At 45.9% G+C, this 24,317-nt stretch overlaps 1 protein-coding gene across 7 annotated transcripts in view; it reads right to left on the bottom strand.

The window, feature by feature from the left end:
- The window catches only part of PECAM1 (platelet and endothelial cell adhesion molecule 1), a 72,499-nt gene extending 48,657 nt beyond the window's left edge, over positions 1–23,842 (bottom strand). For 3 of the 7 annotated variants that reach the window (XM_039236005.1, XM_039236003.1, XM_039236006.1), the window contains exons 1-2: positions 8,894–9,147; positions 8,779–8,805 (exon numbers count right to left, since the gene is read on the bottom strand). In XM_039236005.1, coding sequence (XP_039091936.1) covers positions 8,779–8,805; positions 8,894–8,957 — 91 coding nt within the window. In that variant the 5' untranslated portion in view covers positions 8,958–9,147. Of the gene's footprint in view, positions 1–8,778; positions 8,806–8,893; positions 9,148–9,283; positions 9,361–9,532; positions 9,634–9,822; positions 9,904–18,203; positions 18,330–23,658 lie in introns of those variants that run through there. The other 4 variants (XM_039236000.1, XM_039236001.1, XM_039236002.1 and 1 more) reach the window with 4 other exon arrangements.
- Positions 23,843–24,317: the final 475 nt, after the last annotated feature.

Below are 24,317 nucleotides of genomic sequence, written 5' to 3'. Positions count from 1 at the left end.
TCTGTCTCTCTCTGTCTCAAAAATAAATAAATATTTTAAAAAATTTTTAAAAATTAAAAAAAAAATCAGGGTAGTGGTCACTTCTGAAGGGAAGAGGGGAGTAGGATTAGGAATACACAGAACTATACAGTATTAGTGATGTTCTAATTTTCAGGTTGGGTGGTGGGGTCACGTGAGTTCATTATGTTATTAAAAGTATGCATATATAAATAAAACAAAAGGTAATTGGGCACAGATCAAAGATGAGAGTGTGTTATGAGCCAAGGATTATAATCAATCTAATTCTGTGTACTTGAGGCTCCAAAAAGAATGTATTTTCTGTATGAAGAAAAGAGACAATGTAGGGGCAGCACCTGGGTGGCTCGGTGGTTAAAAGTCCAACTCTAGATTTGGGGTTAGGTCATGATCTCACAGTTCATGAGTTTAAGCCCCTCATCTGGCTCTGTGTTGACAGCATGGAGCCTGCTTGGGATTCTTGGTCTGTGTGTGTGTGTGTTGTGTGTGTGTCCCTACCTGCTTTCTCTCTCTCTTTTAAAAATAAATAAACATTAAAAAAAGAGAAAAATGTACATTATAAAGTCTTATCCCCATTCTCGTCCTTCCCACCCAGTTCCCACCTCCCCTTGTAGAAATAACCACTGAATTGAGTTTCTTCCAGATGGCCTTTACAGATCTATAAGCAAATACAAAGACAAAGTCTTACTCCTCCTTGATCTTTTACGCAGGAGGTAGATCTTCATATATGGAGCTTGGCATCCTACTTAAAGTTTATGTGGCCCATGAGGGCTTTAGGGGCCAGAAATAGTGCAGGACTGTGGACACCAGATGTTATTCAAGCAAAACAGGGTCCTGCGGCTTAGGTAAGGCCCCTAAGATCAATTCTTAGCAGATAGTCTGATAACAGAAAAATATTCATGGGCCAATGCTTGATGAATGTATATTTATTGAGGCTCCTTATATATCCCCAATCTCTTTATCCTTGGACAGAGGAAGATCTCAGAAATCTGTGTGCTTCGACCACTTTGTTATGGAAGCATTAATCTTTAGAACTCCCTTTTTTGTCTTTGCTATTCCTTACTAGTTCCTGGTCTGAGGAGCCTGTTAGGTGAGCTCTCAGAACGGAAGTTTCCCATCCATTAATATGGTCACTTCCCAGGTAGGAACAGCAGTCTCACTAACCCTTCAGTCCTCCTCATTTTAAGCCATGCTGTTCAGTACAGTGATTCTAACAGAAGAAGGTAAGGGCAGAGCCAGGCTACCTGGCTCAAATCCCACCTCGGTTCACAAACTGTGTAGCTTTTGGCAAATTCCTGAGTTTCTCCAAGCCTCAGTTTGCTTATCCACACAACGGACATAATAATAGTAAGTATAAATGGGAATCCAAGTTTAAGTACTAGGAACACAGTTCTTGGCACAGATGAAGGCTTGAGAAATGTTAGCTAGGTTCTACCAGGCACAAATATAAAGCCCAACTTGAGTCTTGAGCTCTCTGAAACTCGATATCCACTCCTTTTGCTAGTGAATTTTTTCAAAAGAAAACCATTTCTTAATTTCCCGGGTTAGTTACAGTGGCTTCTTCAGACTCCCAGGGTTAGTCATCCCTGCTGTGCTAGGCTACTTTCCTGTCATCAGCCTGCATGAAGTACACACCCACGGCTGGCCGTGCCCTAGACTGGGACACAGACTTGGGTGGGTACAGGAAGAAAGCAAGTCAGGCATGCCTGGGTCCAAACCGCTGACTCCACAGCTATTAGCTGGGTGATACTGGGAGTTACTTAACCCCTCTAAGCTACCACTTCTGTCTTGAATAATGACCGAAACAAAATGGTGGAAAACACTGAAGGGGCAGAGCGTGTATTGCCCAATGCCTGGCCCCTGGCTGACATCCCTTCCCTCTTCCTTGGCACCACTCAGCAGACATTTAAGGGAACTTCTCTGTCCCAGGCGCTGCATCTAATAGTGGGAGGTTCAGAGAAGAGTGAGATTGGCATGGTTTTTGCCCCCTGGCTCTCTCCCTGTCTGCATTCCCAATTCTTCTTCTCTACTTGGGGACCTCCAGCCTCAGCACCATCCCTGCCTGGGTCTCCTACTGACCAGGCCTTGTTCATTTCCTTTTTGCAAGGGCCCTAAAGCAAACTTGGCTAAAGCATCCCGTGGTGGTTTTTTAGAAAGGATGAGATGCACTAGCACGGGGCACTTCTGCCAACTTGTCTTTCTAAGCAACAAACACATTTGCTTCATAAATCAGCTCAACTGATTCACTGGAAGAAACATCACAGTCCCATGGTCCCACTGGAACAGACAAGGGAGAAGAAAGGACAGCAGGTTGAAAGAAGGAAAAGATTTTTATATAGTTGATCAACATGTTTATTGTAAATTAATGCAACCCAGCTCCGTGTGACTTAACACAAAACCTCACTGACATGATGCAACAAAAGCAGTAGCAGAGCTTTTGACACCGCCGCCGCCACCACAGCCATGTGGTAGCCAGCCTTCGAGATGGCGCCCAGCGAGCCTTGCCCTCTGGTATTCACACCTGCATTGTTTTCAATGTTGATTTATTTTTGAGAGAGAGAGAGAGGAAGCAAGTGGAGGAGGGGCAGAGAGAGAGGGAGACACAGAATCCGAAGCAGGCTCCAGGCTCCGAGCTGTCAGCACAGGGCCCCACACAGAGCTTGAGCCCATATACTGTGAGATCATGACCTGAGCTGAAGTCCAATGCTCAACTGACTGAGTTGCCGAGGTGCCCCTTACATCTGCACTTTATCCCTTCCCACATCATACTAGGGGAAGGGATATCTTGGAACCCAAAAATACTGACGTGCTTGATCACTGCGTCTGAGTTTAGGTTATAAAGGACCTTTCAGCTTTGGTCTTGAGCACTCTTTCCTTTCTTGGGGATCATTCACTCTGTGCAAAATCAGCTGCTCCATGACCATCCTTCTAGAGAGGCCCACAGCCACAAGAGTGAGCTCAAAAGCAAATCCCCTGGCCTCAAACAAGCCCTCAGATCATTATAATCCTGACCAGCATTTTATGGGCAATCTCCTGACAGACCCTGAGCCAGAACTCCTCAGATTCCTGACCCTCAGAAGCTGTGAGGTAATAAATTGTTATCTTTTTTAAAATTTATTTTTGAGAGAGAGAGTGTGCATGTGTGTGCTCATGCAAGCTGGGGAGGGGCAGAAAGAGAGGGAGAGAGTGAATCCCAAGCAGGCTCTGCACTGTCAGTGCAGAGGCTTGAACCCATGAACTGTGAGATCATGATCTGAGCTGAAATCAAGAGTCAGACACTTAGCCGACTTAGCCATCCAGGTGCCCCATAAATCATAACCTCATTATTTGTTAAGCAGCAATATACCACTCAACTAATCTTTAAAAATCTCTACCTAATTATTAAGATAATACTGAAAACATTGTCCTCTTTGTGAATAAACTGTCTGGGAAGAGCCAAGCTGGATTACTGTGTACAGGTCTCACTATTTACACAACAGAGTGCATGTTCACATCCAGGCTCCCTGAGCCCCCTGGAGGTTCACGGGTGGGTGGTAGGGGGCCCACAAACCACCTTTGAGTATATGCAAGTGTGCATTTGTTCTAGAGAAAAGGATCCACAGCTTTCTTTACTGAACGATTGTGATGAAAGATTGGGGTTAGCAGCAACCTAGAGAGGTCAGATCTTTTCAACCTGGACAGATGAAGGCTGACAGAGGGGGATCCATGGTAACAAAGTCACCACAGCACAGATAAGGGAACATCATGCCAAATGCCGGGACCCTGAAAGAAGGGGTTGCTTCCCTGTACCTCAAGCCCCCAGTCAGCGGATGCTCATTCTTCTTGGGAAGATGAGGCATCATGACTCAGCCAGTGTCTTGGCCAACCTGGAAATGACTCAGAAATGGGGGGGGGGGGAGGGGGAGGAAAGGTGGTCTCTCCATTGTCGTCATGAAAATTATAGGGAGCCAGTTAGCATAGAGCCCCTGATGAACTTTGGTGCTCAGCAGCGACTGTGTGGACCCATCTCATCTGAACCTCAAGCATCTCCAAGTTCAATTTGGGTCTCCTTCAGTGAAACATTTAGTGAGCACCTGTGTCGGGTGCTGGGATTACAAGATGAGAAAGAAATCATCCCTGTGGTCCTAGGCTGTACGGACTGGTGGGGACCCAGATGACTGAAGCACAGTGAATTAAGACCCCCAGAAAAAGGGTGGCTCTGTGGAGGCCAAGGAAAGTGTGAAGGAAGTGACCCCTGAACAGAGATTGGATCAGGCCAAGAACGGGTGGTAGGGTGCTCCGGGCAGAAACGGTGTGTTCCAGGGCACAGGGGTGTGAGAGATCACAGATTTGGTATTTTCATGGTCAGGATCTTCGCTGCAAACATTTTCACCACATAACTAATTTGTCTTAAAGCCATTTTGCCATAAAAGATAAAATCATGAAACATAAAAGAGGGACATTCGTGAAAGAGGACATAAAAGAACCTGAAAAATGAATAACAAAATTAGAAAAACTATTGTAAAAAATAATTGAATACATTTAAACTGTGTGTAGAAGATTCATGGCAATTCTATGTAAATAACTTATTTTATTTTGTGGATTGTACCTAAAAATTTGTCTTCAAAGTCTTTCGCTCATGGTATTATAGTGTTTTTGTTTTTGTTTTTTGCTTAGTGATGGGTCTCCTCATTCTTTTTTTTTTTTTTTTTTTTTTTTTTTTTTTTTACTAAAGCTTCTTCCTTATTATGAGAGGTATAGTTTTGGGCTGCCTGGCTGGCTCAGTCAGTAGAGCATCCAACTCTTTTTTTAAAGTATTTTTTTTAACGTTTATTTATTTTTGAGAGACAGAGAGAGACAGAGCGCATGTGGGGAAGGAGCAGAGAAAGAGACACACAGAATCTGAAGCAGGCTCCAGGCTGACAGCTCAGAGCCTGATGAGGGGCTTGAACTTGTGAACCGTGAGATCATGACCTGAGCCAAAGTCAGACGCTTAACTGACTGAGCCACCCAGGTGTCCCTAGAGCATCCAACTCTTGATCTCTGGGTCATGAGTTCGAGCCCCATGTTGAGTGTGGAGTCTACTTAAAAAAAAATAAAAGAGAGAGAGAGAAGGGTATAGTTTCCAAATACTAGGATGTATATTTGTAACAGAGCTTTGTACTACATTGTGAAAGTGTATTGCCTCCTATACTGTTGTTTGTTCTTGGCAGATTGTCACATGTCCACTGATAGCTGTTCCAAAGTTCTATGGGAAGTATGGGTTCAAAATTCTGCACCACCATGATCTCATCATGGGGGCTCAGATTTATTAACATAAGAACAGAGCACCATGTCAATGGAGAAATGAAACCAAACTCAACCAGTTGATAAAACCAGCTGTCAACCAATTATTTTTTTAAACTTGCATGACAAATTGCCTTCCGGCCTATTGGTAATGCAGCGAAAATGCTTACAGCAAAGGTGTTTATGGCCAAACTATCTAGAACCAAGACATCAATGCATTCTGGGCACATACAATTATAGGCACCGGAATATGGGGGCCAGGCGGGCTAGGTACAAGTTTCCAGAACAGAGGGTTTGCTTAGGATGCTAACAAGCTGGGCCTGCAGCAGGGTATTTGGGAGGGGGAGGTGACTGGATGACACTGGAGCTTTAGAAAGACCACTATGAGGGGCCCCTGGGTGGCTCAGTCAGTTAAGCATTCCACTTCAGCTCAGGTTATGATCTCACAGTTCATGAATTCAAGCCCTGCTTTGGATTCTGCATCTCCCTCTCTCTTTCTGCCCCTCCCCTGCTCATGCTCTGTTTCTCTCAAAAATAAGGAAACATTAAAAAACAAAATTAAATTTTAAAAAATTAAAAATAAATTAAAAAAAAAAAAGGTCACTATGGGCTGAAGGGAGAGACCAGAGGCCTATAAATATCCTGGACCATAGTTTAGGTGAAAACCTACGAAACCTGTGTCAGGGCAGAGCAGTAAGACTGGAGGAAGAGGTGGACTTGAGAATATTCAGTGGTGAGAAAGGGCTTATTTTCTGGGGTGATGAAAATATTCTGGAACTAGACAGTGGAAATACTTGTACCACATTATGAATGTACTGTCATTAATAATAGAGGAGGAAGGTTTGTCAGAGGAGTAGGAGAATAACCAAGGAAGAGTCTAGAAGGTCAAGGAAGGAGGCTCTGTGCAAAGGCAGCACAGGGGTCCAGAGGGGTGAGGGCTGGAGGTATTCATGGCATTTGGTTAGTACAAGGTTCTTGGTCATCCCTTAGTGAGAGGATTCTGGTGGCAGTGAGGTGTGGGGCTAAGACTAGAGTACTAAGCGAGGGAAGACTAAGAGCTGAAGAAGCAGAGGCAGCAGTTATAAACCGGCCTTGACAGAAATTGGAGGAGGGGAGTAGATACACAGAGGGGTTCAGGAGATAATGGAGGGAGGTGGGTTTGTGATTTTTCTTTCTCCTAAAAAAAAAAAAACCAAAAAAAAAAACCCAAAAAACAAAAAACAAAAACTATGAATTGTGTTTGTAGACTGAAGAGAAAGAGCCAGAATGGGGTGGGGAACAGAGATATGAAAAGTGGGGTGGCAGGCTGAATAAATGATAGCGTGAGATCGGGGCAATGAGTGATGGGCTCAGAGCCCAGGTGGACAGGCTGACCCCATTCAGCCACAGGGACTGACATCTCTAAAGTGGGGAGGGAAGCCAGGAGGATGGGTGGGGAGACAGATAAGCCTGTAGCCAGGGCAGGGCGGGAAGTAGAGGGAGTTCCCTCCAGAAAGCCGTGTTTTCTGTGAAGACGGAGCTGAGGTCATCTCCCGCAGCAGGCGGGAAGGCTGGAGCTGGGTAGGGCGAGCCTGGGATAAAAGGAAGGGAGAGGGCCCAGGCTGAGCGAGGACCTCAGCCACAGAGCCGGCAATGTGGAGCAAGCTGTCACGTCATGCGTGTCAAACGTGTGGTCAGCACGGTGTCAGGTGACCTGAGAAACTGGAGACCCGGCCCTAGTCCTCACTCTACCAGCGCCCAGTGTTGACCGTACACAAGCACCTCGTGGCACCTGAGCCTCCGTCTCCTTAAGCATAAAACAAGGTGAGGAAGCAGTGGGAGAGTCTCCCTGCTCAAGTCCTAGAGTTCTGAGAGGTCTTCCCTGACAGTACAAAGGCCTTTCTCCAGGAGCCCTGGGGAGGGAGTGGGACACTACCATGTGAGGTAGGGAAGGCGAGAGAGACGGGAAGTCCTGGGAAGCAGAAGCCCAGCAACCCACGTGTTTGCAGGGCGTGGTGCGGAGAGCTGGGGGTATGTGCACAGCAGCAGACATGCAGGGGCAGTGCAGGAGCCATGACTGTGGAGGGCTAGGACCAGTTACTAAACTATTGTTAGCCATTGGGGCGCCTGGGTGGCTTAGTCGGTTGAGCGTCTGACTTTCACTTAGGTCATGATCTCACGGTTCGTGGGTTCAAGCCCTGCGTCGGGCTCTGTGCTGACAGCCAGCTCAGAGCCTGGAGCCTGGTTCCAATTCTGTGTCTCCCTCTCTCTCTGACCCTCCCCTGCTCATGCTGTCTCTCTCTCTCCTAGAAATAAATAAAACATTAAAAAAAAATATTTTTTTAAATAAAAAAAATAAACTATTGTTAGCCATTGCATGCCCCGCAGGTAAGTTACCTCCTTTTATCTAATCTCATCTTCTGTACAGACTTTATGGGATCAATTTTCTTATCATCCCCATTCTACAGTTTGGGTGGAAAAAAGCACAAAGAAGCAAAGTGAAAGTGGCTTTTAAGCTCTGAGTTGGGTCTATGGCTTCAGACAGAGAGGCATACTTCAAACAGTGGCCAGTGCCAGTGCCTGCTAACTGGCTCTCACTTGGGCCAGTTGGTTATTTCCTTGGAGTCACAGAGACATCATCAGTCCATTAGGATGCTTACAAAGATCATGGATATCTCGTCTCCATGAGTTGCCGTGGGAGTCAAATGCCCACTAAAGCACATGGACAGGAGACCAGCAGACCGGCTTTGCTAGTGGCCATGCTGGCGCTCCCAATCCCAGAGCCACTGCTCTAAGCCCGGGCTCCGCAAACAAGCATCATCCGTGCACATCATCTCCGAAGAGCTAAACAACCGCCTACAGCCCAGTCAAGCCTGTTCTTCTGCCGAGTGACAAGAGGACCCTCTTCTGTGGGCTCTCCCCCCATTTAGCCCCCAGATCCAACAGAGCATCTTATCTTGTCTTAAAGATTCAGAATTAGCTCTAAAAGTGGATGATAAACCAGTCTTTAAAGATAGGCAGACGCCCCCCTTCCCGGGCGCAAGCACAAAACATTACACACGTTATCATAGCTTCACAGCTCGATGGGAAGCAAAGTCCAATACCCGTTTTAGATCATTTAGAAGGAAAAGTCATAACAATTTATGTTCTGTCTTCATGAATCTAACAAATTGATGATACCTCATTTGTGAACAAAAACAATGGGGGATAAGGGAGAATAAAAGATAAGAAATTTATGGTAAAACAACAAAAACCAAATTATGAAATCATTCCTTTTTTTAAAATCACTTCCCCATTCGTAACAAATAGCATCTTCTTGTTTCTAGAAAAAAAATGCATGCGACTTCTAGAACATGCTGATTAGAACTTGGCTTAGAAGAAGCATTTTATTCTAAAAGCCTTCCAAAAATGCCAGTTGTTTTTTCTCAGTTGTTATAAACATGAAGCCCAAGCGATTTGTTGTGAGGTTTAAGAATCCTGAAAAGATAGCGAAGCTAGGTAGAAAACTTTACAACTTACAGTTTTCTTGTCCTTCAAGGCCTGGACCTGGAAAAGACAGAAGAAATATGCTGATTTTCATTAGCTTTGATTATCATGAAGTTTAAGGAATGTTGGAAAGAGAATAAAAACTCACAAAGCGTAAGCGCCAGCAGAATTCCCAGCCACATCTTGCCCTCTTGGGCCACCTCCAGCTTCATCCTGAGAGCAAAGACTTGAGGCAGTTAGTTCTGTCTTCGGGCCATGCCCCTGGGGCAGAAGACACTTCCCACGTGGCACTGATAAATCTGCCCTGTGAAAGCAGAGAAACTACTCTGTAACTTCTGGCACTCCAGGCAGAGGGACTGGCCACGGTGCTGGTCAGGTAATGGCTGCCATTGCTGGAAACTGGGAACAATGAAGCATGGGCTGGCCTGATATCCCCTCAGGAAATGACTGGCCTTCCTGACCAGCCACTGACTGCAGACTCTTTGTTTTAAAGTTACACATGACATTTGCCTTAGTGCTCCCGACCCTCCTGTCTCACCTGGGTGTAGAGCCCCTTCTCAGGGCAGGGTGAGAGGGTTCTTCCCTCCTTCCAACCTCTACCCAAAGGGCTTCCCTCTGTGGAGAGATCCCAACAAGATCTGTCAGTTTCCCTGAGCCATCCCCCATCTCCTGACCCCAAACCCAATGGGCCTCTCCACACAGTGTAAATCTGGACCTCCTGCCTTTCCTGGTCATGCTATGGGACAGGGCTGACTTTTCCAGAAAATGGCAGGTTCACCAGACAGACCTGCCACTGTGGGGCAAGCTCAGCTTGGAACTTGCTGGACCTAGGAGGCTCTCCCTGGCTTCTGCGGTTGGTTTCAGTGTGAACGAAGGCAGGTCTGTGAGGTATCCATGCCTTTCGGTGGCTGACCTCCAGCCTGTAGTTTTAAACATACAGAGTATATCAGGCCACAGAGAGCTTTCTAAGACATAAATCAGGTGCTTTCATTCCCCCACTTGAAATCTTGCAACAGCTCCCCACTGCCCTCCAGGGAAAGTCAGTTTATAATCCTCCACAATCCAGCCCTTGCTTACCTCTCCAGCCGGGTGTCTCACCCATTCTTTCCTTTCCCCTACATTCTGGTTGCCAGAATTTATAGTTCCCAGAACACATCACGTGTCTGCACCTTTATCTTTGCCATACCCCTCCCTAGAGTACTCTTCCCCTCTCCTTTTCTGGCCTATTCCTACTCACGTGTCATAACTCAATTTACGTATCCACTCTTCCAGAATTCTCCTGTGTCTCTCCCACACTGAGATGCCCTTCCTCTGCATCCCTGTCTGCATTCCTCACCCCCCTGGTCTTCCCTGGGTGAGGCTTTTTCTACAGTGTGCCATAATGGCTGGTTCTCGGTCACGTGGCTGGCTGGCCCCGCATGATGGCAGGGACAGTGTCTGGTACCTCGCAGATGATCAAAAAACATTAATAGAGTGGATAATCGAGTGAATGAAGACAAGTTAACAGTATTGTCTGAATTAGACTATTACTGCACTGAGGTCAGAGGGCAGCGTTGTTTCTGAAACACTTCCCTCTGTTACTGCCGAAAGATAAATCTAAGTCAAGTTCAAACTGGAACAATAGAAACCAAAGACTTCTCTGCTGCAGGGCAAATACCAAGAAGGGATGGCTTCCAGCTAGAAAACAATTCCTTTCTCTGACCTATGGTGCAATGGAAGTTATGATAAAAGCTATCTATGAAAGAGCAACGTAGCTCTTTTTCTTCTGTTGTTTTGCATCCTCTATTCCCCCATTGTAAACTCTTTTGTTTAGCAACCTACTGGAAATTACCCCCACCCATCTACCAAATTTCTATTTGGCAAGAAAAAAGAAACACTACACCATGAGTCCTAAAATAAATGTTGGCTTCAAAGATAACTTTTGGGAGCACCTGGATAGCTCAGTCAGTTAAGCGTTGACTCAGATCATGATCTCATGGTTTGTGGGTTTGAACCCCGCGTTGGGTTCTGTGCTGACAGCTTAGAGCCTGGAGCCTGTTACGGACTGTGTGTCTCTCTCTCTCTCTCTCTCTGTCCCTCCCTAGCTTGTACTCTGTCTCTGTTTCTCTCAAAAATAAACAACAGCAATAGTAAAAAAGGCAATTTTTCTATACTGTAACCAGCCTGTGCTTCTCAAGGTGACTTTCAAGCAATGGTGATAAATGTCCCACCCAATGCCCCCTCCGGTTCCCAAGTAAACTTCTAAACCTTAGTCATTGTTTCATACACAATGCTAATAGATTTAGAACACCATGAGAAAATAAAGCTTCATTTCAAGATAAATGTTACTATTCTATTTATTTAATATTTATTTATTTTTGAGAGAGAGAAAGAGAAAGAGAGAGAGTGAGCAGGAGAGGGGCAGAGAGAGAGGGAGACAGAGGATCCGAAGCAGGCTCTGCATACAGCCTGAAGAGGATTCAAACCCATGAACTGTGAGATCAGGACCCAAGCTGAAGTCAGACACTTAAAGGACTGAGCCAGCCAGGTGCCCCAAAATAAGTATTAATACTTTATTTTTTTTTTAAACCTTTATTTATTTTTGAGACAGAGAGAGACAGAGCACGAGCTGGGGAGGGGCAGAGAGAGGGAGACACAGAATCTGAAGCAGGCTCCAGGCTCTGAGCTGTCAGCACCGAGACTGACATGGGGCTTGAACTCTTAGCATTTATATTCTTAGAATTTTATAAAAACAGAATCATACAATATGTACTATGTGTGTGTGTCGGGGGGTGGATGTTTCTATCTTCTTTCAGCATCGTCAATTATTAATTTCTTCTGATTGCTGAGTAGTATTCCATTGCATGAATATATCATTTTTTTAAAAACCATTATTTATCAATGAATTTTGAGTTGTTTCCAATTTTGAGCTAATAGAGAACTGCTATGAACATGCCTCTGTAAGGACATACACTTAAAAAGTTTTGGGGGGGAGGGCACCTGGGTGGCTCAGTCGGTTAAGTGTCCGACTTTGGCTCAGGTCATGATCTCACGGTTCATGAGTTCGAGCCCTGCGTTGGGCTCTGTGCTGACAGCCAGCTCAGAGCCTGGAACCTGTTTTGGATTCTGTGTCTCCGTCTCTCTCTGACCCTCCCCTGCTCACTCTCTCTCTCTCTCTCTCAGAAATTTAAAAAAATTGAAAAAAATTTTAATATTTATTTATTTTTCAGAGAAAGAGAGAGCGTGAGCATGGAAGGGACAGACAGAGACAGAGACACAGAATCTGAAGCAGGCTCCAGGCTCTGAGCTGTCAGCACAGAGCCCGACGCAGGGCTCAAACTCCTGAACCGTGAGATCATGACCTGAGCCAAAGTTAGAAGCTTAACCGACTGAGCCACCCAGGTGCCCCTGTACAGACATACACTTTGATTTCTCTTGGGTAAATAAATAGCCAGGAGTAGAATGCCTGAGTTATATGGTAGATGTATGTTTTAACATTTTAAGAAACTGCCAACTATTTTCCAAAAGTGGCTGTATACTATCCTACACTGCCGCCAGCAAGGTATGAGAGTTCTAGTTGTTCCGCATTTGTTACCAACCTGGGTCCTTGGACTCTCCAAGGAACAGAAATTTACTAGCAGCCAAACTAGAAGTTCCAGACAAGGCCTTTTATTGGGGTTTATGCTGGAGCTCAAGGGAGACAGCACAGGGAAAAGGTCTTCATGCTCGCACTCTGAACAAAGGCTGGGGGAAGTTTTTAAAGAGGCTGAGGCAGGTAGGGAGTGCCGTCTAACAGGTAAAGGTGGAAAGAGATACAGATCGCAGTGCGATGGACACAAGGTGCTTTGCCATGCATGGCATGATGGGGGGCAAAGTCGGTGAAAGTTCAGTGCTGGGCCCATCCTAGCACAGACTGGTTTGGGTTCAGTCTTCACCAGTCTGGGTCGTGGCATCCCTCTGGCAAGCAGCCTCCTTCTGCATTCCTGCAAGGTGTGCTCATCAGAGGCACTGGCTCTCAGCTATCAGAGAATGCTGGATTTTGTGGTCTGAGTTGAGGGCGCTGGAGTCCAATCCCTGCTCTGTCTCGATTTGAGCTATTTTAGGCCCTTTGTCCTTCCCTGTGCATTTTTTTTTTAAGATTTTTTTTTTTAATGTTTTTATTTATTTCTAGGAGAGAGAGAGAGAGTGTGAGCAGGGGAGGGTCAGAGAGAGAGGGAGTCACAGACTGAAACAGGCTTCAGGCTCTGAACTGGCAGTCAGCACAGAGCCCGACGCGGGGCTCAAACCCACGAACTGCGAGATCATGACCTAAGCGAAAGTCGGACGCTTAACCGACTAAGCCACCCAGGCGCCCCGTTCCCTGTGCATTTTAAAATCAATTTCTCTGGGCAACTTTGTGGCTCAGTCGTTAAGCCTCTGACTTGGGCTCAGGTCACGATCTCACAGTTCGTGAGTTCAAGCCCTGCATCAGGCTCTGCGGTGATAGTGCAGAGCCTGCTTACGATTCTCTCTGCCTCTCTCTCTACCCCTCCCCCATTTGTGCACGTGCGTGCACTTTCTCTCTCACTCTTTCTCAAAATAAATAAATAAACTTAAAAAAAAATCAACTTCTCAATTTCTGTCTAAAAAAAGGCCTTCTGAGATTTTGGCTGGAATGGTATTCAATCTGTAAACTGCTTGGGGAGAAGTGACATCTTAGACTTACCGAGTATCCTGGCCCACGGACACGACACACCTCTTCACAAACAGCAATGTTTTTGTAGCTTCCAGTGTGCTTTTCTTTATAAACCTTGTGTCTTTTTTAGTTTTGAAGTCATGTAAATGTGTTACCTATTAAAAATCAAATTATGAAATGAAAGTCTAAAATAAAAAGCTGTGTCTCAGGTGCTGGAAATCGTTTGGAAAGACTGTCTGTCGTACCCACCCCACTCCGGCCGGGACAATAGTACAGGGTGACTTGTGCTGAGACCCCGGGAGCCAAGTCAGTAAGAGGCTGATCCTTCACAGGAGAGCCTCCCCACCCCCGCTCTCTCTGTGCCTGTCTCCCTCTCCCTCTCCTTCTGTGGGAACCACTCTTTCTAGTTCTCCTAGCAAGCTCTTCCTCCTCTCTCCCCCTCACCGGGGCTATGATGTAAAAACTGGAGTGTATATTCGCCCTCATTTATTTTATCCATTGAAAAGATGATCATGCTCCTTATTCTTTATTTGTGAAGTCTGAATGTCTTATTAAAAATTAAAAATATATAAATGGAAAGTTTCCTAGTTCAGTTTTTTAAAAATTACCAGTTAAGGGGCACCTGGGTGGCTCAGTCAGTTAAGCATCAGACTTTGGCTCCAGTCATGATCTCAGGGTTCATGAGTTCGAGCCCCACATCGAGCTCTCTGCTGTCAGCACGGAGCCTGCTTCCGATCCTCTGTTTCCCTCTTCCTCTGCCCCTCTCCTGCTTACAGACTCTCTCTCCCTCTCAAATAAATGTTAAAAAAAAAATCAGATGCGTGGCTTTTTATATGTGTGTAGCCCTCACATATCTGCTTGGTAACTAATTAAGAAACTATATTTCTTCTTACAGCACTGCTTCCTTCTTCTTCTTGGTAAAATGAATAACAGAATGGTTTCTACATTCTGTGCTTCTGCCTTTGAATACCAGGGCAATCACACAGATCTGTAACACAGCAATTCATTAGCCACAGGAAGTAAAAACTGCTTGCTATAATAAATCTCAGGAAGTTCTTTTTCTGAGAAGCTAGGAGTGGGGTAGGGAAGGAAGAGTGGGGGTGGAAAGAGATAGGGGTTAAGGGAGGAGCAGAGAGAGATAGGGAATCCCAAGCAAGGCTCCACATTGTAAAAGCAGAACCCGACACGGGACTTGATCTCACAAACCCTGAGGTCATGACCTGAGCCGAAATTAAGAGTTGGACACTTAACCGACTGAGCCACCCAGGTGCCCCAATTAACATTTAATAAAAAAAAATAATAAAACCAAAATTAAAAAAAGAAAGACAATAATAAATGTTGGTGTGGATGGACATTGCTGGTGGGATTGTAAAAAGATGCAGCCACTTTGGGAAGTTTAAAATCTAGAGTTGGCCATATAACCCAGCAGCAATTGCACTCTTAGGTATTTATACCCAAAGGAAATGAAAACATGTTTACACAAATACTTGTATGCAGAGGTTTATAGCAGCATTACAAATAATACCCAAAAAGCAGAGGAACTCAAATGGCTATCAACTGATGAATGGGTAAATAAAATGTGTTGTATGCATGCAATAGAATATTATTTGGCAGGAAAAAGAATGAAGGATTGATACCTGCTACACTGTGGATAAACCTTGAAAACGTCATGCTAAGTGAAACATGAAAGGCCACATGTATATGATTCTTATTTATACGATATGTCCAAAGTAGGCAAATCAATATATAGAGAGAAACAGCTTAGTAGTTTCCTAAGGCTGGGAGAGTTAAGGGAAAGAGTGACTATGAATGGGTATGAGGGTTCTTCGTTGGGGTGATTAAAAAGTTCTGAAAAATGGGGCACCTGGGTGGCTCAGTTGGTTAAGTTTCCAACTCTTGATCTCAGCTCAGGTCTTGAGCTCAGGGTTGTGAGTTCAAGCCCCACAGTGGACTCTAGGCTGGGCATGAAGCCTACTTAAAACAGTTCTAAAAGTTGAGTGTGATAATAGCTGCACAATTCTGTCAATAGACTAAAGACCATTGAATTGTACACTATAAACAGTTAAACGTTATGGTGTGTGAAATACACCTCCATAAACTGTTATTTTTTTACAAAGTTTTATTTAATGTTTACTTATTTCAGAGGGAGAGTGTGAGCAGGGGAACGGCAGATAGAGAGGGAGACACTTGAGGCTCTGGGCTGTCAGCACAGAGCCTGACCTGGGGCTCAAACTCACAAATCGTGAGATCATGACCTGAGCCAAAGTCAGATGCTTGACGGACTGAGCTACCTAGGTGCCGCTGTGTGAGCCACTGGGCCACAGCAGCGGATTTGCTCTCCATGGCTGGCCTCAGGCTGACCTAGACTACGTGGGGGCTGATAGAAAACCGGCGTCAGCCCCTAGCCCATTGAGGCAAGATACAGCACTGAAGGGAGGGCAGACCCAAAGCCCCAGTGGAGGAGACCAGGGCCTGAGGAGCCCACAAAAGTATAGGAAGAAGCGTGTGTGTGTGCGTGTGCGTGTGTGTGTGTGTGTGTGTGTGTGTGGTGGTGGTGGTGGTGGTGGTTTGAAGGGTCTGCATGCTCTTGTGTGAGCGGTGGTTTGGGTTAGAAGTGAGCTGGGCCAGGTGTCCTGAGAAGCCCCTGACAATGACCTCTGAGCCGCCTTGGTAGGACTGATCCGATTTAGCAAATAAAAACGCCTGATCCCCACTTACAACTGAATTTCACAAGAGCACTAAGTCATTTTGTAATAGAAGTACATCCCACATATTGCATAGGACAGACCAGAAAATGATTTGGTTTATCTGAAATTCAGACGTACGTTATCTGTATCCTGTATTTTATCTGACAACTGTCACTCAGGACCCCCCTTTTTCAGGAACGCTTATACCAGAGTGGAATCAGGTGCAAAAACACTAGAACGTTCAGGGGGCCGAAGCACTACAGTTCCCCATATATTTCTTTCTCAGGTTATTGAGGGGACTTGAGGGAAAACAGGCACTAAGTGGGGCTGCAGATGGGAGGCTGTGTCAGAAATGCTCTGCTCCAGGCCTGGCCCAGGACCAGGAGGGCAGGAGGGGACTCATTAGGAGTCACCATTTAATCAAACAGCAAAGATGTGCCTGCAGAGGGATGGCCTCTTCCTTAGCAGGCACCCTGCTACACACCAGGAAAGATGAAGTCCTGGCCCTGCCCTCGAGGGATTTGGAGGCTGATTTATCAATAGATTATTCAACAGAGTCAGGCATGCTGGGAGAAGCTCCCCCCAGAAGACAGAAAGTGAGAAGTGGCCTTCCCTGGATATGACTCTCTGATTTTCCCCCATCAGTCTAAAGTGGAAAAACGATATCTACTTCTACAACCAGTGCCTTTATCCATCTCCTTGACAACTGATTTTATCCTCTGACTTCTTCCCAGTTTGGAATCATCCGCAGAGAGAATCCCAAGCAGGGCTTGATCCCAATCGCAACCTGAGCCGAAATCAAGAGTCAGACGCTCAACCCACTGAGCCACCCCGGCGCCCCTGAATCATCCACAGATTTTATGAGAAGGTCAGCAGGATTCTCATCCAAGTCATTAACAAAAATATTCAGTAGGTGAATGAAGATACAGCCCTATGGCACTTGACGGGAGATTTGCCCCAGGCTGCTCTTAATCAAAATTCTTTTGATATAAATGTTCAGCAAGCTACAAGTCCCCTTCCTCTGCCCTCATGTATCCCACACACGTCCATGAGGACATGAGGCTTCCTTGTGATGATGTCATAGATGCCTTTGTCAAACCCAAAAGTACATCCATTAGAGGGTGACCACCCTCAATACCATCCAGGCAGCGGTGGTAACAATAACAATAATAAGGGAATACATTTTTGTCTTCACTCTCCTTTTCGCTATCCTTTCTATTCAGGACAAAATAAACTTCGCTAAAATAAGAGGAAACCTTGATTGGTTTATCGTAAGTTGAAGGAAAAAATTACCCTGCCAGGAACAACTTCTTGGTGAACGTGTGCAGGGGTGGGGGGGGGATGGGGGTTGGGAATGGTCGTGATACATCTCAAGATCAGTAGGACGAATTTTAGATACAAAGAGTGACTTTGGTTTAAAGTACAGGCAGTTTCCAGCTTATCATCAGGTTTTGATCCAGAGGTTTGTTTTTAAGTTGGCTGTTGAGCAAATACTAAATGTACTCAAAAAGCAGTCTGACAAACACTGATTAGGTTCTCTGCTCAACCCCGACAAGCCCTTTATTGGCAATGAAGCTGAGATTGTAACTGAGCCCCAAGTTTCTTCATGTACCCAGCTTTGAGCCCCTCACTATCAGGGGGGAGGTCTGGGCACTTTCCCTTCCCTGCCCAGGGAATCAGGAGGTATTCCCTGTGTGCAGGGATTATTTTGAAGCCCACTGTCTATAACTTAAAGGCATGTTTTAATACAGCGTAGTCTCCTCTTTTGGGGGACTTTCCAGCAGGCATGGTATCCCCCATCCCTCATATCACCCCATCAGTTCCTGGAGATTCCCACCTCTATGAGTGCCAGAGCCTTACTTTGCCCGGGAAAAGGTGGCAGCCATTTCTCCAAACTGTCTTCTTAAGCCTAACTCCTTAGGCTCTAGAAATCCATCCTTCTCCTAATATTTTACTATTAGAGACTGAGGAGAAGTAGCAGAAAACATAGAAAGTAAGAGAAGTACGAGGTAGGAATGTTGGCTGATACCATCTCTTTACAGTTTGTCCTCTGGCATACATAGGCATTGGGGATTTAAGAGAGAAAAATACTTGAAAATATTTAAAACATTACCAACCGGGGTGGCTCTCAGTCCAGCTTGTGTGTAGCGCTTGGTCCTTTCTCTTGGGGCTGGCAGAAGGGTAGGTCAACTTCTTATGATCAACCATCACCTCAGCTTGAACAGGAAGCCTGGTTGGCGGAGCTGCGGAGAAAGCAAAAGCCGGGACTGTGTAAGCCTGAACCGAAAGGATGTTCTCTTCTCATCTGTCAGCCAGTCCCTCCATTGCCTGCCTTGAGAGGAACTAGGAGCTCCTGCTAATATATTGCCTCTTAGAAGCTTCTTCTCTCCACCGTTTTGGCCTGGCAAGTCTGTGCTATTCCTGGGCTGGGCCTCCAAGTATTGGAAGGGTGAAGGCAACCTTGTTCTCTTCCAGTATCTAACCTGAAACCCCCTAAAATGTCCCGAGTTTAAAAGGTGGGGGAGATAGAGTATCCTAAAATCAGAGATCACAGGAGCCTTGATATCCACCCTCTGTAAAACTCCAGCAGAATATTTATTAGGTATGTAAAAACTTCACGTGTGTCTATGCATCCCCTACAATCTTTTCCTAGCGAGTTAAGATGGCTCACACCTCAATAAAGAAGTGTATAGAGCTTCAGGGGCACCTGGGTAGCTCAGTCAGTGAATCAGTGAAGTGTCCGACTTCGGCTCAGGTCATGATCTCGTGGTTCGTGGGTTCGAGCCCCGTGTCAGGCTCTGTGCTGACAGCCAGCTCAGAGCCTGGAGCCTGTTTCAGATTCTGTGTCTCCCTCTCTCTTTGACCCTCCCCTGCTCACGCTGTCTCTCTCCCTCTCAGAAATAAATAAAAACATAAAAAAAAAAAAGAAGTGTATAGAGCTTCAATAAAGTCTTCGTTGAAACAAACAAACGAAATTATGGAGAGGGCTCAGACCTCAGCTGTTCAGAGTTTAGGGAACGGTGGAGGCTGAGGAGACTGGGCCAGGCCTGATAGAGCCGCCTGTGAGGGTCATGCCCAGGAAGGGTCAGGGCAGGTGTTAAGGGCTAGACCTGGCCTGCGTCATGAAGCAGGCAGTACAGGAGGAGGGCCCAGTGCAAGGACTGAGAACAGATGGGTGCAGATCACATCAGAACTCTTACAAGTGTCGGCAGAGGGCACTTGCGGCCTCCAGGCAAGAGCTGGAAATGCCCAGACACCTGCAAGGCTCTTCTAAAAGTCATGACAGTCACACCTGGTTTCTTTTGTTGTCAGGGTTACTAGATTGTCAAAACCATAAAAACCTGTTAGGTACAGGGCTCCTGGATTTCGGCGAGACATCTAACCAGGTCTGTCCTGGAGCCCTTGTGGAGAAGTACGTGCAATCTGTGATTTGTGGGACAATTAAATCAGAAGAGTTTTTCATCAGGAACGCGTGGGTGCCTCAGTCAGTCAAGCGGCCGACTTTGGCTCAGGTCACGATCTCACAGTTCATGGGTTTGAGCCCTGTGCCCGGCTCTGTGTTGAAGCTCAGAGCCTGGAGCCTGCTTCAGATTCTGTGTCTTTCTCTCTCTGCCCCTCCCTTGTTCATACTCTGTCACTCTCCCTCAAGAATAAACAAACATTTAAAGAAAAAAAATTACACTTCTGATCTTAGTTCCCAGAGACCATTGAAGCAGCCTCCAGGCACTGAGCTGCCACCAATCGTGAGATCACGACCTGAGCCCAGGTCAGATGCTCAACTGATTGAGCCACCCAGGCACCCCTGTGAAGGTTTTTAAAGATAGCTGAGGGAGGAAGGGAGATGTTTCTAGAGGGCTGTGGAGCATCCCGCGGGCTGATGTGGGGCAAACACAGCCTCCAGCAAGAGGGCAAGTGTGCAAGCCAGTTCCCCCAGGGACTCTCTCTAGGGGAAAAGTGTACATGTTGAACATCTCTTCATCTTACTGATAAATAAGCTATTAAGAAGGAAAATATTTGTCAAAACCAATGCCCAGTGGGTCAGAGCAGTGTACCTGCTGATTGCCAGGGTTAAAGACAAAGGAAAGAAGGAAGTTTTTGTCATTGCAAAGGTGATTAAGTGGCCTCTGTGGCTTGTGTGCTGGTATCACAGTTCTGGCTCGATGCTAAGAAGGGCCATGAAGTTGTTCCCGGAGTAATGAACATGTATCTGTGTCCCCGTTGAAGAAACTTGAGCAGACCTGTCTGACCACTCGGACAGCAAGCAGGACGGGAACCAAAACAAAAAGCAAAACAAAATGTAGCCAAAGAGCTCACAGTCTCATGTGGTGCCAGCAAGGGGGGCAGAATGACAAAAGTCCCGGATGTGACACACAGAACTCAAGAAGAGAGGAGCCCATCTGAGAGTGAGGGAGACAGAGCAAGACTGATAGAAAGTCCCCTTCAAACAACCTTCAGTGAAGCCCTGCATTATTTTAATTTTTATTTTTTAATGTTTGTCTTTGAGAGAGAGAGTGAGTGGGGGAGGGGCAGGGAGAGAGGAAGACACAGAATCTGAAGCAGGCTCCAGGCTATGAGCTGTCAGCACAGAGCCTGATGTGGGGCTCAGACTCAGGAATTGTGAGATCATGACCTGAGCTGAAGTCGGATGCTTAACCAACCAAGCCACCCAGGTGCCCCAGCCCTGCATTATTTTAAATTGACTTGGAGAAGGGTTTCTGTTAATTGACTTGAAGTTTTTTCAGGAGAAAAACAAGACTCTCAGAGAGGTTAGTACACTTGCCCAAGGTGCCACAGCCAGTTTAAGTGGTAAAATCTGTTGGAGTGTTGGATGTCTGACTCCAAGGCCTGAACTCCTTGCACAAATGCCTTAGGAAAAACAACATTTCAGGGGCGCCTGGGTGGTTCAGCCGGTTAAGCATCCGATTTTGGCTCAGGTCATGATCTCACGGTTCATGGGTTCAAGCCCTGTGCCGGGCTTTGTGCTGACAGCTCAGAACCTGGAGCCTGTTTTGGATTCTGTGTCTCCCTCTCTGTATCTGCTCCTTCCCTGTTCATGCTCTGTCTCTCTCTCTCTCAAAAATAAATGTTAAAAAAAAATTTTTTTTAATTAAAAAAGAAGAAGAAGAAGAAAAACATTTCAGGGCTTCTTGAAATGCCCCACAATAGGAAAATCTTTGGCTTTGAACAAAGACCAAAGGAGTTAGAGTCTGAAAAAGGCGAAGAACACAGAGCATGAAATATTTATTTACCAAGGTTATTCTAGGATGTAATCCTTCAATTTGTTCTATACAACTGTCTTGATGTTTCCTGTTTCTTTAGAGCTTCATTACCTGATTAAACAAAATTAAAATAAATAGATGCATACAAATAAAAAAGGCAGCCAAGTTGGGGTATGAGAATATGCACAGGAAACAGTGCTAATAGACAGACGTGGGGTTCATGTGATTTAGGACCAAGTTGAGAGCCTGTGTAAACACTTCTAATACTGAGAATGTGAGAACATGTGGGGCTTTCTAAATGGATCCATCACACTTCAATGATCTGCTTTAATTAGAGCTGTTTACTCTTTTTTTTTTTACTGGCTTTTTTTTTTTTTTTTTTTGAGAGAGAGAGAGAGAACACACATGAGCCAGGGAGGGGCAGAGAGAGAGGAAGATAGAGAATCTCAAGCTCCATCTCATGAACCATGAGATCTAATAAGAGCTGTTTCAAAAGACATCATTTGTCTAGAGAAATAAAAAACATGTTAAGACACCTGGATAGCTCGGTCAGTTAAGTCTCTGACTCTTGATTTCAGCTCAGGTCATGATCTCATAGTTGTGAGATAGAGCCCTGCATCAAGCTCCTCGCTGGGCATGGAGCCTGGGCATGGAATTCTCTCTTCCTCTCTCTGTCTCTCCCCTGTTGGTTTTTTCTCTCTCTCTCTCTCAAAAAAAGCATGTGTTCACACAAATATCTGTACATTAATGTTCACAGCAGCTTTATTTATAATTCCAGCTTTTCCAAAAAAGCTGCAATCAGCCCAGAGTTCCTCCAATGGGTGAATGGTTAAACAGTAGTATATCTACACTATGGAATATCTCTCGGCAATAAAAAGGAATAAACTATTAACAACAGACTGAGCAAATCTCCAGGAAAATGTGCTGGGCGAGAAAAGCCAATCCCCTAAAATGTGATTCTACCTCTGACATTTCTAAGGTAACAAAAAATTTTAAAATAAATAAATAAAGTAACAAAATGTTGTGAACGGAGGGCAGATGGCTTCCCGAGGCTGCGGGTGGGGGTGGGGCGGGAAGCGCATCGGTATCTGCATCTGTATCTGGACTGTGGCGGCAGATCCAGAAGGCTACATGAGTGACCAAGCTGCACAGAATCTGACATACAAAGACACAAAATACAGGCGAAAATGGGGAGATTAAATAAGATCATGGGTGGCGTCAACGTCCATGCCCTGCTTGTGATATTATATTGTAGTTTTGCAAAATGTTACCAATTGGGAGGAACAAGGCGAAAAGTGTACAGGGTTTTCCCTATATGTTTTGTTACAAATGCATGTGAATCCACTATTATCTCAATCAAAATCTCTGTTTTCTAAAAAATGGACCAGTTCCCTATCACTGAAGGATTCAACTTCTGGTTGGCTGCTCTCTGACCCACATTCAGCGGTCCCTTTGGCCTTCAACTCTCTAGTTCTCCACTTACTCAGGTGGTGATGGGGAAGCTGAGCATTACGTGAAAGTCTTCCATTTCTTCTTCTTCTTCTTTTTTTTTAAGTTTAATTATTTCTTTTCAGAGAGACAGAGACAGTGTGAGTGGGGGAGGGGCAGAGAACGAGAGAATCCCAAGCAGGCTCTGCTCAGGGTTTGAACCCACGAAACCTCGAGATCATGACTTGAGCTGAAACCAAGAGTTGGACGGTTAGCTGACTGAGCCGCCCAGCTGCCCTGAGAGTCCTGCGTTTCTGCTGGTCCCACGGGCACAGAGCAAATCAGGGAGAACACGAACGCTCTCCTCCAAGAGGCTCATTTTCTTGTACTGAAAGGAAGAGGTGATCTGAGCTGCTCTGAAGGCATTTGGCAAGACCACGTCTGTCACTATCTGCTTCTCCCTCACGCTGGGGCCCTCCTGGGATCTAGGAGTTCAGGCCACTCCACTGACAAAAATAAAACATGAATATTCACACTGCTACTTAGAACCTGGAAAAAACTTGGAAATCTTCTCTCAGGGTGGCAAGGAACAAACATGTTCCAAATAATGGGACATCCTAGGTGGAAAGTGAACAGAAACATTTTGAGACCGAGGAAAGAGCATGGATGTTCGAGGAGGTAAAGACAAGGTTTTGAACATTATTCTAGAGATACACTGAAATGCCCCAGCTCTTAAGTGGAATGTCTCCCTCGCAGATAATTCCATGATCAGTTGCACCAGAAAATGATCCTCATGTGGAGCTCTGGAACAATGAAGGGATAAATGTAAGGTGTCCTTAATCCCCTCTTCCCCCATAGATGAGGCCAAAGACCCATTCCTTAGGCTAGCTTGCAGAGACGGTCCCTGAGGTTGGCCATGGCTTACCTGGGCAGTCAGAGAAGGGCCTGCTGAGTCTGACAGTGTCTCAAGAACTCCTTCCTGGTCAGGAAGCTTCCTTCACTGTCTCTGGGGTCCCCACTCATCGTTTGCCCAGTGTCCTCCCATCAAGGACCTGGGTGTGATATCAGGCCCAGGGTGCCCTGAGCCAATGGCCTGAGCACTGGGCCCACCCCAGCAGAGCCAGCTCTCACCGAGCCCCAGGTGACACCCCCTGAAACTCACGTGAATGTGGAAGTGATGACACAGTGTGCCTGCTCTCTGAACACCAATCACCCAGGCATTTACATCTCCCCCGCCCCCCTCCCGCATCTGCCCTCCATCTGCCAGCCTTACCCTCCGAGAACAGATTTCTCTCGGGTGGGGGGTGGGGGAGCTCCGCGAGTGGGTAGGCACATGCAATGGAAGAGATCCTGCCCTGCCCATGATCACATCCACCTGGCCCTTGTTAGAAAGGCTCTGCCCACACAAAGGGACTTAAGACTTTAAGTTCTCTGCCGCTAACACAATGCTACCTGCGACTGCCCGAGAGCCCATTTTTAAAACGCAGCTAGGGAAGCTGAAGGAAGGGGGAAAGCCGGGGCCCCAGTTCAGCCCCGGAGGCTGCATTGTTCTCGGGCCTCCGCTTACCCAGAAGGCCCCCATCA

The sequence above is a fragment of the Hyaena hyaena genome, unplaced genomic scaffold (assembly GCF_003009895.1).
Source record: "Hyaena hyaena isolate Hyena2069 unplaced genomic scaffold, ASM300989v1 scaffold_104, whole genome shotgun sequence".
NCBI classification, from domain to species: Eukaryota; Metazoa; Chordata; class Mammalia; order Carnivora; family Hyaenidae; genus Hyaena; species Hyaena hyaena.
Note: the sequence above shows the minus strand (reverse complement) of the source record. Positions and strands in the feature narration are given on the sequence as shown.